General features: G+C 42.2%; 1 protein-coding gene across 1 annotated transcript; it reads right to left on the bottom strand.

The window, feature by feature from the left end:
* Positions 1–6,543: 6,543 nt before the first annotated feature.
* Positions 6,544–19,199, bottom strand: kcnk5a (potassium channel, subfamily K, member 5a). Its single transcript, XM_031877869.1, has 5 exons — positions 18,725–19,199; positions 10,708–10,819; positions 10,202–10,368; positions 9,923–10,091; positions 6,544–9,822 (listed from the first exon to the last, which is right to left on the bottom strand). The coding sequence occupies exons 1-5, from the start codon at positions 18,908–18,910 to the stop codon at positions 8,864–8,866; spliced, it is 1,593 nt and encodes a 530-aa protein (XP_031733729.1). The 5' UTR covers positions 18,911–19,199; the 3' UTR covers positions 6,544–8,863.
* Positions 19,200–19,660: the final 461 nt, after the last annotated feature.

Raw genomic sequence — 19,660 nt, 5'->3', positions numbered from 1 at the left:
TTTAAATATATATATCATATTTAAATATATATATATCATATTTAAACCTGCAACTTGTTTTCTTGGGCAGCGGAGACATACACTATCCTCACGTTTTTAGATGATATCGCAGAATTGTTGAAAAACAAATGCTCATTTACACATCCAGCAGTTACAGAGCAGCATTACCAGTCATGTGGAGTCGTGTTCCGATTTTTCGTGCGTTCTCCTGCAAATATTCAGCAATATTTCTCAGTTAATTTCTCGTCATTACATGCATACAGCTTTTTCAAAATAAACTTCTGTTTTCACAGGAAACAATTTGGTTAGGTTTAGGCAACAACATTACTTAATTAAGTTTTGAGAAAGATAGTAGTTTGGGTTAAAATAACTACGGAAATGCCGTTACTTAAGTACGGAAGTCTCTCTTTTAGCTCTCTATCAACTCCAGAGGGAGATATCTGGGTTTTTCACTGCCAAATGCCCCACTTTGTTCATTAGCTCACTGTGTCTGCCCTGATCCAATCACATCAGTTTACAAAACTATCTTAATATTGATTTATTAGAATTGTAGCTCAGAGGTAAAGGCGCTGACCATGAGCTGCACCACAACCGGTTTGCGTCCTGCTGAGGACCTTTCTTTCTTCCCTCTCGTCATCTCATTACCGTCTGACTGTAAAAAAAAGCACACAAATTCCCTTCCATATCTGTTCACTTTGGGAATTAAACAACAATAACCTCAGTATTCATAGTAATTTGAACGTTCTGGATCGCACTCCAGGGTGAGGAACGTGAAGATATGAAAAGGGGGTTAATTTATGTTGTACCTGGAATCCCACAGTAACAGGAGACATTCTGGTTTCCACCAGGCTCAGCACTTTTTCCACAGTGTCTTTAGTTTGGTTCAGTAATCATCATTAGTTAAGTTAACATTTATAAGGGCGAAGGTTCTCTCGCACCACCCATTCTAGTGAAACATTGATGGTGGAAAGGCAATGAAACATTGTTCCACTGCGCCATCAGACTGGGAAGCAATAACATCGCATCTCAGAAAGTTATAAAAAATACCAATGTTTAATTTCACACTTTTCTAAATGTCAATGTTTTATAGATTTAATTCCGTCACTATTGGTGGAACCAGGGAGGGTTGTTCTGCTGAACCCATTCAGGCATTGGCATTCATTTTTAGCCTGTGTCAACAACAACTTGTTACGCACAAGCTAATCTCATGTCTATTTTGGCACATCAGGATATGTCAATAGCTTGGCTCCATGCTTATTAAAATCCACCCGCATTCCAATCATTCACCAATACTCTAACGTAAACAAGCACAGACTAATGTGCAGAAATGCACCCTGTTTGTGTAGAATGTTATTACTTGTTATTCGGGTTTTCAGCGTTGTTATCACGGCTATGTTTGCATCAGCTTTATGCTGGCTTTGCAGTGTGGTTCACTTGTATGACAGCAGGTTTGTGTGCATAGTGAGCAATGCCAGGTGTCACTTGGATAAGAAAAAAAAGTGAATACACGATGCAAATTTTGCAAAAGGACTTCACAGGTAGATTACATGAGTTGTACAGGTTATTACGGCACCCTTGCATTCTCAATTCAATTTAGAATTTACTCTAAGGCTGTTATTTTAAGCAAAATTCAGTAATACAGGTTTGACTGTGCAACAAGGATACATATCTAATACTAAAGGAGGAAGCATGAAGGAAAGACACTTGTCTGCAGTGTGTGTGAACACATGATATCTCAAAATACTATGGATCAAGCAGCATTGGTTCATCAAGATGTCTTCATAGACTCTTTAAGTGCTATCATGTCAGCTTTGAATAAGGCCATGATTGGAATTGTATGGACATGTTAGTGTGTACCGTAGCACCCTGAATATATTTGTGTTACATTTGTGTTTTTTGATATCCCTATTTTTGAACCTCAGCGGTGAGCGGTAATCATCAAGACACAATGATCTTGATGGTTTCCTTCCCAGCATCTAGAAACCCTTACTATATTAAGAGAAAACAGAGGTGCCGTATTAGGACCTGTATCACCTTCATGTCCTTTATATTCCTAACGGTGTGGGTGTTTGGGTGACTTGCCAAAAAAGGACAGTGCGGGAACCAAAAATATTTTTTATTTGTGAGTAAAAGTTGTGCTTTCAAAGGTTTACTTCTGTAAAAGTACAAAAATATTATAAGTCAAATTGACCTAATTATCAAAAGTAAAAAATACTGTACACGCTGGCAGGTTCTGTCAGTGGGACGTTATTATATATTAACTACTTGATTAAATGTACTTACAAGTTTACAAAACCATACGTTACCATTTGTGTTAAACGTGTTCAACCATATATCCTGGATTAAAATAACCACCAGATTATAAAACAGTAAGTAAACAAATTGATGATATTGTGAGTACTACCACTTGCTTACTGACACCTCAGAGATTTGATACAGTTTATATTTTGGTTTATTTTACAAGGAAAATTCATAACATCATGTCATCAATAACACCGAAAATGGAAACAATTAACAAAATCATAATATCATGTCATCAATAACATGGAAAATGGAAAAAATGAACCAAATCATCATGCTCGACATTTGCGGAGCAGCAGCAGCAGCACAGGGTCCTGAACATCCTGCCGAAGAATCTTCTGATTATTTTCGCGTATCGGTTTCTGAAGCCGATGACTGAGACTGCACCAGAGCCGACGTGGGCGTCCGCAGAGTCAAAGGGAATATACACTTCTTCAGCTGAAACAGCGTCATACAGGTCAGCTTTGACTGTTCCTTTGTCAGCTGAAACAGCGTTATACAGGTCAGCTTTGACTGTTCCTTCTTCAGCTGAAACAGCGTTATACAGGTCACCTTTGACTGTTCCTTCTTCAGCCGAAACAGCATCATATACTGTACATGTCAGCTTTGACTGTTCCTTTGTCAGCTGAAAAAGCATCATAGAGGTCAACTTTGACTGTTCCTTCTTCAGCTGAAACAGCGTCATACAGGTCAGCAGAGGCAACGGCTTCCTCACCATGCGGTTCGGTTTTCGCTTGGTATAACTCTCCTGCGGATTCATAGCAGCATCCCGCACAGGAGGCTCACAAAGCTCCTGTTGCACTCAAAGTTCTCTTCTGGGTTCAGCTGCTTTTGGAAACAAGTTCAGACATGGTTCAAACGAATGCACTACAGAGTATCGCTATTACTTATATGCAGTAGAAGGGCTGGATTGATTTGTCATGCTTTGTTGTCATATGAATATATATGACTGGTTCTTGTGAGTTTGTCATTGTCATTGTGTTAATTATATAGATTTGGACTATATGCATTGTCCGTTAATTACGAAGCATACCATCATGCGCGGAGTTATTGTTTGTTAAGCTAGTTTAGCGTAGCCTCCCAGAAGTGCGGTGCCTCAGCTGTCTTTTGTTTTGCGTTTTTTTGTTCCGGGTTCAGAGGTCACAAAGCCCGTTGTCTCCTACATGAGCGCAGTCCACCGAAAACATTATATTTCCCACAATTTAAGCTTCTTTATTTTCCAAATGCACTAGTATTATTCAAACGTATTGTTCGGTTCGTAAGCCTCGTACCGAACGGTTTAATACGAATACGCGTATTGTTACGCGTATGAGATTATTAGATGGTGTTTGAGCTGCAGGACAGCACTGAAGGCCCAGGTATAAAATGCACGGCCCGCCACTGGCGTTAGATATACAAGTCGACATGTTAGCATTGCTCGGTGCTAGAAGGATCAGATACCTGTTGTGCGATGGGTCTGATTTCCAGAAGAGAGAGCCGGTTGCCGCGCCACTCCCTCAGCAGCTCGTGCAGATTCTTATCCAACATTTCAAAAGCCAGACAACTGTGACCTTTGTGTTCGAAGTCGTCCAGGAAACAAACAATGTTGTCTTGATCGAGACCACGGATCTTTTTCAGCATGCCCAGCTGGAGAGAAAATACAAGATATCAGGCGGGTTGATACAGCTTAGTGGCAGGCAATGCTATTAGTAAATGGTATTTTTTTTATTAAACTTGCTACTAAGACGATGTACCTCTCTGTTGAGCACTGCAGGGGAACCGGTGTTCCACTTTTGGTGTGGACGTCATTGCATTTGGTAACTTTGAGGAAGCAGCCGGTGAACATGAAGTACTGCAGCTGGTACACACCGAGCTTGCTGTGCAGCACGTCCCGGAGTTGTACCTCTGAGTCACCGGTGCCTTAGACGGAAACATGGGGTCAGAAAGTGTCAAGCCGCGGCATTCAGTCCAAACAAAATGCACGAACATAAAACTAAACTATATAGGCACGTACCCAAAATCAACATAAAATGAAAGTACCTTATTGAAGCTTCAAGGTATTTATGGTAAGAAATTATGTAAAGTAACGTTAATAAACCAAATTTATTTTTTTTAGTTTGAATTCATTTTTTCTGGTGTGATTGATATCTCAATACCAGAATTTCATTTGGATAAGTAGGGACCATCTACAACAGTGTCTACATTTTCCCTTTTATCAACCTTTTCGCAGATTTGTAACACAGTAACGGCAAAGTGAGTAAAATTGCCCACAAAAGGGTTATTCTGTGTGTAAATACTGTCAACATTTTTTTTCTTTAACAATCTGTTTTATGATTCAGAATTTACTGACACGCAACGCTACAGTCACTGATTTCGCTTTTCTTCCCATACCGACCTCCTGTATCTATACAGCACCATCAGTTTCCCTCTCTTACCCGTTCTTGAAGTGGATGACATAGACTTTTTGCTGGCCTCTCCAGGAAGTAGCCCAGCCCTGCTGACAACTCCTGAAGAAACAGACAAACAAGGATAAAGAAAGAAATAGAAAAGTTAACACAAAATGCAGACATTTTTGCCTGAAACCCCCCCCCAACCTAAATATAGAGATCAACTTGCACCTCCTAAAACAGATCCCATAATTGAGCCACCACCAAAAGGTGCAAGCTCCATTCTCTCACAAGTGGACCCCCCCCCAGAGAGAAGGTTGCCCATAGGTTCAGGTGGCCTGGAACACGGGTGGCTCTGAGAGACAGGAAATGAACACTTACCCACATCAGAGAGACACAGCTCCAGCAGGGGAAGCCCTCCCTGCTTGTTTATGTAGGAAACCAATGTTATGTCGTCCGTCCTGATCGGAACATGCCTGCCCATCAGAACTGGACAAAAATGCTTTAGAGCTAAGAAAGCAGCTAGAAGCTCCAGGTGGGTTGGTGTGCAGCTTGCACTGTGCCGACGTCCAGATCCCCCATCACTGCCGTCCCATCGTACAGAGTCACCCCACCCCCTCAGGGAGGCTGCTATCAGAGCCCAATCATCTAGATGCAAACATCGCTCTTCCGAATGGAAGCTAACGCCTCGACACATTTGGTAAAGGTGTGGAAGCGGAGTGGACAGGCCGAACAGCAGCACCAGATACTGCCCGTGATCCGCATTATTGCTGTGACTGTGAGATCAATAGTTGTAAACCAAGCTCTCAAGCTAATTGCGCTCAGTAGCTGTGTGACTGCTAGCATTTGTAACTTGTATGATCAGAGGTATTTGTTTAACACTTCGCAGGTCCAGAGTTGGGCGCCCTGCAAACCGCACAACTTCTGAGCCGGTGGAGGAGAGGGCCACTCTACCTCCAGCTGCTCAGCCACACGGAGGCACAGAAAGGGAAGGATGTATCGTCCTGGCCCGCCGAGGCAGCAGGGGCGGCTTCCTGGCTCCGACAATAAAGCCTCCTGTTCATCTTCCAACAAGCCATGCATGTCTAAACCGATGTCGAGCACATCATCATGGTAAGTGGCCAGTCCCTGCAGCTGGCTCACGCTCATGGGGCGCTCCGTCTCAACCATGGCCGTCCCCTCCACGTACTCCCCGTGGTCCACTCAGTTACCAATAAGGACTTGAACCGTAAAGCTCCTCGCTGTTGGACTCAGAAAAAAAGCTGAATTTTGGAGGGAAGATCATGCACAATGGTCTTTCCACAAAACGTGACCCGCCTCTTCAGGGTTGAAGACCAGAGCTGCCGACAAAACGCACAGGGCTCAAGCTCCGTCAAAGCCCTCCTGGCATGGACGACCCCTAGACAGACGGGACATACTTTGTGTTGGTTAGGGGCAAACAGAACACTTCTTCCTCACACATTTATGCCCGGCACTCATCTCGAGACACAAGGCTTATGACAGCGAACTCAAAATCAGCGACCCTGCGGATAGCCAACAGGAACCGCTGAGGCCAACTAGCCCAACTCAGCAGAGGTGTTCTTTGTGAGGTGAAGAGCAAAAGACCTGAGGGACAACAGAGGATATTGATTTATAAAGGCAGGGCCTCTCCACAGTTCATCCGTCTTGAAAGGCGTGTATAGAGGGGTCTTCAGGTAGGTCATTACATTACAGTCATTTAGCAGACGCTTTTATCCAAAGCGACTTACAATTCAGATTCTACACCGTAGGCTCAGCTACAGGAGCAATTTTTGGGGTTAAGTGTCAAGGACACATTGACATGCGATTAGCAGAGCCAGAACCGGGGATCGAACCACCGATCCTCTGATTGAAGGACTGCCCTGCTATCTACTTAGCCACAGTTGCCCTCAAGGTCACTTGGAATACAAGTATGAACCTGAAAATGAGTCGGCATCACGTTTTTCTACTGCGCATGTGTGGAACGTGCCTGTGTATGCAGTCTGTGTGCAGCGGAACTTCCATGTTTAAAACCACTGGAGTGCCACTTTAATGTAAGGTAAAGTAACACTCAGGTTTTATTAAATGTTTATTTACATGAAATATACAGTTTTGTTTGGAATTCATATGCAAACTTTTTTAAACATCAATAATTTAATCTTAAAAAAAACAACGAAAAAAACAAATTTACTGGAGTTTTACACAATGGAGCAACATTAAGAGAAAAGCTTGGGGTAGTGGGTTAAACCAGCCTAACCTGTTCTGAGTTAATAATCTAAAGACAAGCTTGAAATTCAGTCCAGGCAGGTACCATATAACAATGTATTGTACTGTATAACAATGCCGAACCAACGAAAACCAGTGAAAATGAGAGAAAGACAAAGGAATGCTCACATAGATTTAGGTGATGGCCCTGTGACGAAACACAAGAGGGGGAATTAAAAACACCCAGTGTGAAAGATATAATGACTCAGTGAGAAGAATAGAAGTACATTTAACAGATGTTACATTGTACTTTGCAGTGGATTTAAGGCCTTTTCCCCTAATAGCAGCCATCTGTAAGGCAGAGTCAGGAGTTAAGGAAAAATCCTGACGATATTTACAGTACCCATGAGGAGTTCTAAATTCAAAGTAGCGTAGAGTGACACCGCCATCTTAATATTCACTGTAACAGTTTCAAGTTTTTGTGTGCAAAAGGCAGCGGGTGAGTAGGGCGACTAAGGGCCCTTTCAAGAGTCAGACTGTGAAAAGCAATGGACATTATATTTTGGTCCCTCGAGTTTACGGTTTTGTGTACACGTGAAACAAGGGGGAAATACTGCTGGCCTCATGTCTCATGACTGAAATGTACGTCAAGAGAGCATTGATCGGTCACAAGTTAACCTTGGCTTAACCTCGTCATAAGTGCGAGCCCCCAAAGGCAAACATGAGCAGCAAGGCCATGGCCTGTCCGAGCAGAGCTGTGTTTGTGGCTGCCGATGGGCTTTCAGCCAGTAATTACATGACAAATAAAATTAAGCAAAAGGGTGCTAAATGGACAAAAATGTGAAAATATTGTTGCTGTAAAAGTTGTGTTCCCATTATGCACTGCCATGGTAGATAGCACAGAAGCCACAGAGCGACACTTGACACGTCAACAGCAAAGCAACAATAAAAACTTTGTGTTCCCTGAAGCAATTTGAGGATAATCTGAAAGGCTGCGCATTATGTCACAATAGGAGGATCGTTTCCAATGATTGTTTTTCTACTTTCTTTTTTACAGCGGTCAAAAAGGTTTGGAACAAAAAAAAGGCAAACAAATCATAATTTAGAGTGTCTCTCTGGCAGGATATTCAGATTTGCCGTAAATGCTTCTGTTAATAAAATGAATTACTTTCTTTTCCAAGTTTATATTGGTTCTAGACACTCAGATGTTGCTATGCATCACTGTTAACCTCTAGTGCAGTCACAGTCAAAATAAACAGAAATCTCAGACACAACTAGGCAGCAGGGACTTCACAAAAGAAACAAGTGACATACCAAAGAAAAAAAAAAAAAAAGAGAATTGGCCTATAACCCCCTTCATTTTCTGTAAGGACAGATGTTTGGCTCAGGTTTTAAAAAGAAAGTCTGCACTGAAACGGACTTCGAACTGTCCTTGTTTGGTGGAATTGTGCAATGGGAGACATATAAACTCATGCAGCCATTGGATAAATGCTACTATGTCCTTCATTTTAATAAATATTATAAAAACACCAATATGGTGAATATGCATAGAAGTAATCTATGGGTAATCAAACACATTTCCACCTATAATTTCTTATCAGACTAGGAGTAGAAAAAAAGCACTCATGGTAAATAGTTCTTGTTTGGACATTACAATAAATGTGTGTTATTTAGTTTCTCAAACTACATAAAAAGGCATATATAGAGTAGATGTTAAATACTCATGGGTTACATGTCACCCTCTGTCGTCCACATTTACCGAGAAGATTGTTCAAGGGTTTATAGGAACAGTCAACATGATGGGGATTTCCATTTCTCAGCTATGAACAGAACATTTCATAGAAATTTGATCTTGGCTTTGTAGTATCAGACCCCCAAACGTGCAATGGGACTTCTGATATTCACTCAAACAATTCACATTAGAATACTTCAATGCCAGCCAATTCAACAACTTGACTGTCTTGACTTTAGACAGTTCAAGGCTTTGTTATATCTCAAGATTCGTTATTTTCTTCCTTTGCATATTCCTCCACAAGTTTCTCATAGGAGTGGCTGTGCTCTGAACCATCACTAGTGAACACAGATCCTTCAAATTCAGAACTATGCTCCTCCTTGGAGTTTGCTTCAATGTTTTCATCACATGTAGTAATGGATAGTTTTGCTTTAGAAGAATCATCATCATCCTCCTCCTCCTCCTCCTCCTCCTCCTCCTCTTCTAAGTTATTGCTGAGAAAGTTCTCCTCGTCTATAAAAGTAATGTTTGCATTTTGGAATGTTAGGGGATGGTACTCCTTTGAGTCCCACATCCTTCGACCACCTGCTCCACAATCTCCCACCCCTCCATTCTCTAGGTCTACGTCCTTGTCTAGCTGGTTCTCATACATCTGGTCGAGTTCTAAGTCACCTTCAACGTGGTCCTCTGTTAGCAGCAAACCGTTGTCTGAGCCCAGGAGGTAGTTCTTGGACTTTGAAAAAGCAACAGTGACTCGGTCACTGAAACTATAGCGCCTCTTTTGGCGCGGCGATCGGTCCAGACTAAGGATGGTGTGTCCGTTAAACATGGGAGTATCATGGCAGCTCTTGGAACGACCAATATCTTTGGATTTATTTATGGTGTTGGCATTAACGCTGTTGTTCCTGACATCTTTTTTGGTGCCAATCTGTTTGATCAAGTCATTGTAGCCTTCCTGCTTCTTGGACAGGAAGCTGAAGATGTTGACGTCATTAGGACTGGGTGGCAGACGAAGGGCAGCCTTGTGAGACTCTTTGTAGTGCCGGAGCTCATCAAGAGATAGCTTGCGCAGCTTGCGGCGCTTCTTTAGTGCCTTGTGGGCCTCAATCACCATCCGCACTTTCCAGTTGAAGAACAAAGAAAGCCAGGCCAACCCCAGATAAATCCACACTTCCACAAAGTAACGGTACAGAGTTGGGTATTCTTTATTTGGTTCCACACCTGCAAGGACAAACAAAATAGTCAACTGTCATTTGATTCCAAAGTTATGGCCTGGTTTAATTTAATCGGTTTAATGCACAGAATATATTTCTCAGCTTACCTGCTACCAAGTCCCCAAAACCAATCGTGGTCAAGGTGACAAATGAGAAGTACAAGCCTTCAATATACGTCCAACCCTCTTGGGACATAAATACAAAAGGTGGAAGGAATAAATGCACCAGCACACCCCAGAGGAGAAATATAGCCGTGCAGGTAAATTGAGCCTTTCTCTGAAAAAAAAGAATAAAAAAATCATTACATCATGCGCAGGTTTTGTGATACCACAAAGAAATGAAAGTATTTTTCCCAGAAGTGGAAAGAAAAGTTCCTATCAACTTACCAGTGAAAATCCTTTCTTGGTTAGATACTGGCCCAGGTGCTTGGCTCTGCCACCGAAGAACTTTCCCAGCTCACTGATCCAGGACAGACACAAAGGCACACCAAACAGGCCGTAGAAGATGCAAAATACACGGCCTGCTGACGTTTTAGGGGCAATGTTCCCATATCCTTCAGAAATCGAAAGCGAAAACAAAGTGGTTAGGGTTGGGATGTGTCAACCAACTGCTTAAGTTACTTTAGTGTGGCTTTATAGGAGGAGATGGAAATAACAAAAACATGCCTCCAAGTCCATCTCATCTGTGTCCTGCACCTTTAAATTATACACACTTTGGTAAAACATCCAACAGTTGTCTGCCATCGACTGTCCCAATGAAACCAAGTAAGAAATTACTCAGTCTCATTCTCTGAAACATTCAAGTAAGTTTTGACAAAACAACTAGAATAACTGCCTCTTTTCTGCTATCACAACTAGATCTCTTGAATGTTGAACATATACAAAGTACTTACCGATAGTGGTGATAACAGTGGCGGCAAAGATAACAGCATTTGGCCAGTTCCAGTTGTTGAAGGTCTTGCTGCCAGTTATAGTGACCCCATGGCCTGCAGCATCAGACACCACCTGAGGACAAAGAAGAAACACATCAAGTATAAGGTTGATTTCAACTTAAAAGAGAATTTAATGGAGGCCAAACTAATTGGGTGTTATCAACTGGCAGTATTAAAAAACAAGGGTCCCATCTGCCTTAAGCATAGTTTATACTCGCCGTAATCACGGCCGGCGCGTGGTGCAAGTGTTCGCTGCGCTTGGCTGTGCACCTCTGATCTTTTGGAACTTGGCACGCGATCACGTGACTGTGACAAATAGTTCACTGATAAAAGCACTATTTACATATCTGGGGATTTTACAAAGAAGGCCAATTCGCATAAATATATATACTTTTTTAGGTCCTAAAAATCTTCATTTGAGTAAATGTTTTGCCAGCCAAATCAAATTGTTTACAGGGTATTCAACCTTCGTTTCCTTATAATGCATGTAATACTTAACTTGTTTCTTTACAGGGGTTGTACAAAAGCAATAAAGTAGTCCATGAATGAGATATGAGTTTACAGTTAATTACAATTCGTCCTCGGCATTGTGGAGGCTGGTTTATGGCTCTTTGCTGGTTACACCTACAGCCTATGGGCATATCTATGAGTTCCACTCGTTGTCTTTCTGTTTCTTCACAGTTCATTTTGTCGGTACGCCCTATGTATAAACAAAGCTTAAGCTAAAGGAAGACAGGAAGTTTGTTGTGTGTAAGCTCCATTTATTTCCACCACATCCTTCCTGTGATATGTACGTAGATGGTATCTCCAGTGGCACTGATGAGGTGAAACGACATCAGGTACCCTTGAGCATATGCATCGCCAAGAGGGCTTTATGGTGCCGACCACTGCTTGTATTGGTAGGGAAACAGGAAGGCCTAACCAGATGTTTCATAATCCCATGATGATGCAAGGTTTAAACACCTACTAGATGATTCCTCAGTGGTTGCTCTTTCTAAAGTTTGTTATTCTTTCTCAAGATCCAAAATTGCAGTGAATATATACAAAAAGGTATTATTTTGTGCTTAATTTGTCTCCAACCCCCTAGAGCATGGGATACATCAGATCACTCCTTACAAGGAAGTTTTAGTGTTGACATCCAAAGGAAACAGAAAATGCTTCATCAATCATTCCCAACCATACGTGTGCCTGAACAGCCACAACAGAAACTGAATCCCCCCCAGTTGGATATTCGCAAACACCCAGCCACCCCCCCCACCACACACACACACACACACACACACACACACACACACACAGACAGAGTTCTGGAGGGAAATATGCAGGGCTTGGCAAAATTTGCATGAGCCCTTAAGCACTGGAAGATGCTTGGTTCTTAATAACAGGTCTGTGACAGCTCTGCTCTGTAATTACCAGCACGAGGGGAGGCCATTATTTTGTCTGCTGAAACAACACAGTTCCTCCGTTAGGCTTTATGTGATGTGATGACCGAATTTGTGTTCCAACCATGGCCAGAAATTAAAGAGGGAAAACGACACACGGGATAAACACGCATGTTCACTCATCAAATCTGCCCACAGACAAAAGATAAAGGGCATCGCATATACTTTGTTTCCAGCACTGTGGCTTGTACTAATGGAAAGTGATGAGGCAAGTCTCATCACATGAAAGTAAATTTAAAATTCAAATGACAGACTTTTGGTAAATCCCCGCAAACAAGCAACCATTCATTTATTCCTGAGTTGCAGCCAATATGAAATTTTACCCCACTAGCCAAGACTAACAGTTTGAGGTTGTTTTTTTTGCTGCGTGGAAAACATCGAAAAAGTGACAAATGTTATGTTTGTGAGTCATGTCTGGTCTGTGTGCTCGGCTCTGCACCTTCCTTACACTGGCATAATGAGGGTGTTTTGCAAATGTTCACAGTCTGCCTGACAAATAAAAAACGCTGAAGTTTGAGACGTACAAAATGCTGATTCGCAGTAATACAATGAGGGCAGAGTGTAAGCTACATCCCGTCACGCAAGTAAAGGACAAGGAACATAACCTTTTTAAATGGGCAGACTTTGGAGGTTAACATGTTAGCTGTTCATTTTTTAAACATCCTGTATTTCTACCGTACAGAGGGCAGGAAGGAGAAGACCTACTACAGCACTCACTAAGTAAAGATGTTCAAACATGCGTGGCGACGCACAAGGTCCTCAAGAGTTTGAAAAGGTCATCTACTGGTCAACCCGTGGCCACAAATAACACTGAGAACGAGTCAAAAGGCACAAGCACTGGGGGAGAAGAATAGAAGAAACTTTTTCTGTAAGTAAGATTAGAGCCGAAACGATTACTTGATTGACAGAAAAATAATTGGCAACACTTTTTGATAATCGATGATGAAACATTCTGCTACCAATGTTTCTGAAACACACAATCTGCACTAAAAGTTTCAGCGCAAATTGCAGTCAATTGATTGATTTACTGAAACAATCCAATATTTACAGCAATAATACTTTACTCATTGAGCATATATTTTGAGATATGGTTACACTGAAACAAATCAACGTTGAGCAACAATCTTCAGACATCCCTAATAAAAAGGATCACACAACGTCGTGGTACAAAAAACAAAAGCTTGATATGAAACACACAACATTGACTTGAAAAATCATAATGTGGTGCCTTATGCTTACACACTACGAAAGGATTCCTTTGTGGATCTGAAAACATTGCCAAACATGCAGGCAACTGCCAGCAGCCCACTCCCACAGACAGAGCACAGTAACCGCTACAACATCAAACTCCAACTGTTATCAGGACAGCTGGCGACTCAGCACACCAACCCCAGCTCCTAGAGCTGCTCGTGGGCAGGATTGACCCGACGTGCAAATGGGGAAGTCACTCATTCTCCTCCATGTCATTACGTATTGATGTCTGATACAGCGGATAGATGGCTGGCAAACAATGCGTTTGAGAAACAATGCTGAGAATTCATTGTGTGCACCAGTCAAAGATCCGCCACAGGGTGCCAGGAGGAAAAAAAAAAAAAAGATGGGAGGTGTGGGATGCCGTCTGATCTTCACAAATCAATGTTAAGAAGAAACCGAAGCTGATTAAGAAAAAGTACAGACAACTTGTGTCCATTTTATAGCTTTTTTTCTTTATTTGGTAAAAGCTGTAAAAATTCCCCAGACAGTGAAAGGATTCTTCCATCTGTTAAGCAGAGCATATTACACCATTAACAGATTTGTGAGTGGCTGTTTTAATTCTGCATGAGGTTGAAAAACTTGCCTCATTAACGCAACATGTGGTGTTTTTATTCATTCTTGAATTTGTTTGCCTTAAAAAAACATTGCAAGTTCATTTTGACACTCCAGATAACTGACGTAAATGGTGACATTCTCACATTGTGACATTGTCTGATTAAGGATGACAACATCCTTAATGAGATTAGGCATACAAGGCAAGAAAGACATTCCTGTCTTGTCAATTCATCGCCGAAACCTAAACCCATGACATGTAAATGCATTGCTACCTTCCGTGACTTCAGTCCAACTCTTTTTTAAAATTATTATTTACTTTTCAAAAGAGGGATGAAAGACTTGGCTATTTCAAGCGAGCGGCCCCTGGGCACATGACTATCCCCGCGAACAGAGCGCTACTTCATTGTGCATTTTCAGTCGGAGGAGGGGCTCAAGTTTCACTTTACGCATGTGACAGTGGAGTGTTGAGCAGTGTTTTTCGAACTTCTTCTTCCAGGCCACACATGGTCTTTAAGTCATGTGCGACGGACGGGACCATCACGCTAAAAGGGAAATCAAAAAGGCCGTTTGCAAACCAAAGCTGCAATGCCTCACTATGTGTGCGTTCGACTGTTAATGGTATAGAGCAGTGGGGAACTGTATTTAATGTATTTATTTGATGTTTTTACTTTCATTATCAAATTAATTTTGCTTTACGTCAGAGCTTGCAACATTTGGTTGATCGAAAGAAGATGCATCGGCAACCATTTTGATAAGCGATTGATTTTTATCCAAACACGGGGGCCCCCCAAGTAGGTCACCCAATAGAGCGGGCGTCCATGTACCAAAGCCAAGTTCTCTGAGTCACACCTGCGGCCCTTAGCTGCATCCCCTATGAAGGCAAATCACTGTCAAAATCCGAGAGCGCGCAAATCAAACAGCCGCATGCATATTTTACTTTGACGAGCGCTTTTACATCACTCCGCGAGCAAAACTCACTCACGCGAGTCTTTTACCTGCTCGCTTGCGAGTAGTTTTTGTTTTTGACAGTAAGTGGGCAGACCCAGTCTCCATTGTATCTCTACATCTAACAGTATGATTAAATATGATCACATCATGTTTCATCAAAGAGTTTCTTTGAGCTGTTTGTCACAAGAGGTTTGACTATCAAACACACAATGTCTGTAATAGAATGATGGAGTGAATTTAAACCAATCTGAGCAACTTGACTCCATTTACAAGATAAACACATTTGTAATTATTGTATTTCAAAACGCTATTAACATAATTTGTATTTCATCAGCCTCTACAGTCTGAAAAGTTTTCAAAACCTGTCAGACAAATGTAGAACATCCTGAGATGTAGTGGAGTAGTTTTTAGTGGCAGATTGAAAACCACCTCTATCAGACCTAGCGTCTGCGTCAGAGTGATATCCGGTCTATCCAGTGGCGGGCCGTCAGGGCCTGCAAGGCCTTCTCTGCTGGCCTAAACAGAATCACAAAGTTATGGCTATTTTATAATTTAATAATTTCTCTTAAATACACAACATGTATTGTAATTTATAAAAATATTTTTCCCATTATCTTATTTTCTCATTGCACAGCTACTGTCTTCCTCAGTTGCTCTGCTTCCAGTGCAGCTTGTTTTAAGTAGAGCTTTTATCCAATCAGATTTCACCTCTGTGTCTCTAGGTAAGAACAGAGGCCCGAGGCCTGCAGACTCACAAGTGAATCCCTTTGCAGTTTAAGTGAATGGGGACGATATTGTTGATTGTCATAGTCTTCAACCAATCAGATCTTTAGTTTGACATGTTGGGCGTATTCTTTGACGTGCCGGAGCCTGCTAGCCGGCCTACAACTACGTCAGCATTAAGTGCAGCTCAGTTTCCATGTGCAGCGCTGCAGTAAGGTGCAGCGTGTTGGTCAGTGGGCGAGCACGTGACCATCGTGAAACGAAACTTAACTTGCCAGCAGAGCTTAGTTGGAGGAGTAAGAGTTCAAATTGAAATATATGGAAGAAATTATAACATTTTTAGGGTTTTGCTTGGTGTAGATAGTAACGTTACTACTGTTCATTTATCTATCGTGTCGTTTTTTATGAATATTTCAATGGCTCGTGCTCTTGTATGGTGGAATGCGTGGATCCGCTGCAGGTTTGCTGGATTGATGCGTCATAATGAGGTTATTAGGAGGTAATTCAACTGTAGTAGGACAGCACAGAAGGCCCAGGTATAAAATGCACGGCCCGCCACTGAGTCTATCTAAAGACGAGGACTGTAACCAATTAGATGTAGAGATACAATGGAGACTGGGTCCGCCCACTTACTGTCAAAAAGAAAAACTACTCGCAAGCGAGCCGGTTAAAGTTAAAGCGAGAGAGAATCTTGCTCGCGGAGTGATGTAAAAGCGCTCGTCAAAGTAAAATACTCGTGCCGCTGTTTGATTTGCGCGTGTGGATCTCATTTGCGCTCTCGGATTTTGACAGTGATTTGCCTTCATAATCCCCCCTCTCTCCCATTCCATTCTTCAGCTGCACAGTCAAATGAAGGCAAAAAAGCCCCAAAAATAATATTTTACAAAAAGCAATACGTTCATCGTTTCTGGCTTTTTACATGTGAGGATTTGCTTTTCCTCTTTGTCATGTATAACAGCAGTCCACTGAATATCTTTGGGTTTTGGACCGTTGGTTGGACACATCACTACCACCAATCACTAATTAGCAGCACAACTTTTTAAGGATGAAATCACTACTTCCATGCTAACAATCTATTACATAAATGATAACGAGTTTCGTGTGTGATTTGAAACTGTCAAACATTTATTGTTATCTAGAGTTTAATCTTTGCAACTATTCTGCAAAGAGAATAGATACAAATAGGACAGCCTATTTTTTATTTATATCAACACTATGATGGAGCGATGAAAACCTGCCCTACTTGTATGACTGATGTATACACACACATGCATTCAACTACAGTTTGGAACACTAGGCTGTCCACTTTCTAAATCATGCATTCTCTTCCTCTCCATGTCCACAGTGCTTCTGGGCGACGGAGAAACACTGCTCACACTTCATGCTGCGACCCGGGACGCTCGGAGCGTTCACTTGTTATCTGCAGTGGAGCTAATGTGTGCAGCCTGGCTGAACTTTTACAACAGCTCCTCAACAGCCAGCATTGATGGACCATAAAATCCAATCTGTAAACTGTGACCACTTCAAGGGTCCTGTAGTTAATAATAAACTCCTTGTTAATAAAACAGCAGAAGACTAACTTTTACAAGAGTGTCGCTATCTCTCGTTAAGCCAGCGTATATATTTTAATCGTTGACGCACCGAGCAAAGTTTCCACAATGGAAACCTTAGAGAAAGTAAAAGTTGATAAAAGGCAACTCAAGGGCAATATATTGTAGGTTTTCCCGTATTAATATACCAACTCCAAAGCCTTTGCAGCAGGTGTCTCTGCAGACTGGGGGGCTAAAAGGGGTTAGGAAGCCAAACGTGATTTGATTTTATCTTTTAAAAAGGTGCCGTGGAACCCCACAGAGGACATGACGGGTTCTCTGTCCTTGTGCGCAGGAGCAGGACATGTTTCAGTTTTACAAAGAGTTCAACCAAACTCACAGCTTTTTTTTTTAGTACCAAAAAACTAAGTCCAAAATATCTCAACTGTGTTATTTCCCAGACTACATCAAGAGGAAGATTTGGCCATTGCAGGGATTTGGCTGTTACAGAGATGGGGGTGGGGGGTCATGGGCATATCCCTTTCAGAACCCCCCTACAAAACACAAAAAGGAAAAGCAGAAGGAAGCAGAAGGGGGGATGGTGGGGGATAATAAATCTCCCTAATACTGATGTGGGCCCGTAAAGGGGGAACAGGTTGAGACATGTTTCTGGTCATACTTGAAAGTGCAAAAAGCCCCCAAAAAAACTAAACAAAAAAAAGGAACCACTGTCTGGTGTTACTCATGCAGGAAAAGGATACCTCTGAGGTGGCGTGTTGCATATACACTGCTGTGTACACTGCAAATACATGGATCAGGTCTTCTTTTATACACTCTTCTTCTTCGGCGAGGGACTTCGACACATCGAAGATCACTTCTTCTCGTCGCACAGAACCAAGGGCGTAAAAGCCATATGGAGGAAGTGAACAAACAACATGTCACGAGGCAAACACCTGTGGAACCGTGGACCGTGTTGACTTACCATGTGTTCACACACACAGTGCAGCCACAGAGGTCAACGACACCGGCTTTGCTACCGGTTGAGGAACTGCCGTTTTAATGAGAAATTAGCAATGGAACACCATGGACTGAGGGTTACAGATTGACCCTCAACACCCTGGTATCATAGTCACTGCTCCAGACAGACTGTCTGTCCGTCAAGGTTTACAACAGCAAATCAACTCAACCGGATAATAAAATAATCATCATCACGATGCCAAAGATAACATTTATGAGGGGATCTGTGACAATTGTATGGCTTGTTGGTGTTATGGTGTTCTAACTTTTAAGTGTGGGTGTGTTGACCCACAAGGAGGAACCATGGACTTACAACAAGTCATTTCTCAGGAGCAGTTCATGAGTCAGCCAGTCAAAAAGATGCAGCAATACCATATTTCATTCAACACTTAATAGGTGAATCACTTTGGACTGGATATCAACCTGCAGCAGTTTACAGAATGGTTTACAGTAGGATGTGTTTCACAACAGCAATAGAAAAACAACAAGTGTGCAGTGGAAGAACCATACCTCTAATATTTTGTCCAAATCATCTTTCGTCAGACAGGGATAATCCTCGAGTATTTGATCCTTCTGGGCACTATACCGCTCTGCAGCCAGCTTCCAATTGGGCTCCTCCAGGACTTGAAAAATTGCTGCCCCAATGGACAGGTAAAAAATAATGGCAGAGGTCAACAAGGGGCCTTTATCTACCATACTTATGTACAATGACTCAACTCTGAGAGCGCGGGACAGGGGGGGAGAGAGAGAAAGAGAGAGGAGGGAGGGGGACGTAGATAACAACAATACCCGGAGTTATGCGGGACTCATTCTCAGCACGGTTCACCAAATATTTCTCCTTCCGTGCGAGGGCTCTGAAAAGTGCATGAAACGCGCCGCGGCTGACAGCATTCGGGCTCGAGACATCGAGGGTTAAAAGTAGGCATGAAAGACGCGGGGGGCTGAGCGCGAGCGGGACCCCAGCGGCAGTAGTATTCTCTCTTCACGTGCGCAGCCGAAGAAATTCTGCCAGCTGAAGTAGTGAACTGGGAGTAGTGGAGTGGGGAAGAGCAGCGAAGATCCGCCCCGAAAACAGAGCGGGGGGGGGTTCACTACTCTGAAGTCTGGCCCATTTTCTTTATTTGGTGAGGCTGCAGGTGTACAGCTGCACTAAACTTTCATAAAGCGTCTCAACAAAACATGGAGTGAATTCTTTTTTCCCAATGCACTTTTAGGAATTCACTACGAACAAAAGTCCTATAATTACACTACAAAACTAAGTGGATAATATTATCGTTGAGACATAACTTTCATCAGAATAAAAGATAAGTAATTCTGTCCATTACAATTTTTTTTTACATTTGCCTCCGGATTTTTAAGCAACTTCAGAAGATGATATTAATTCGTACAAGTTCCATATTCATTAGAGCGCAGATATCAGGTTTTGTGGCTCGAACTTCCATTGAT

Source organism: Anarrhichthys ocellatus, unplaced genomic scaffold (assembly GCF_004355925.1).
Source record: "Anarrhichthys ocellatus isolate YVR2014 unplaced genomic scaffold, GSC_Weel_1.0 scaffold152, whole genome shotgun sequence".
NCBI lineage: Eukaryota > Metazoa > Chordata > Actinopteri > Perciformes > Anarhichadidae > Anarrhichthys > Anarrhichthys ocellatus.
The sequence above is the reverse complement of the archived record's forward strand: the minus strand, read 5'-3'. Positions and strand labels throughout refer to the sequence as shown.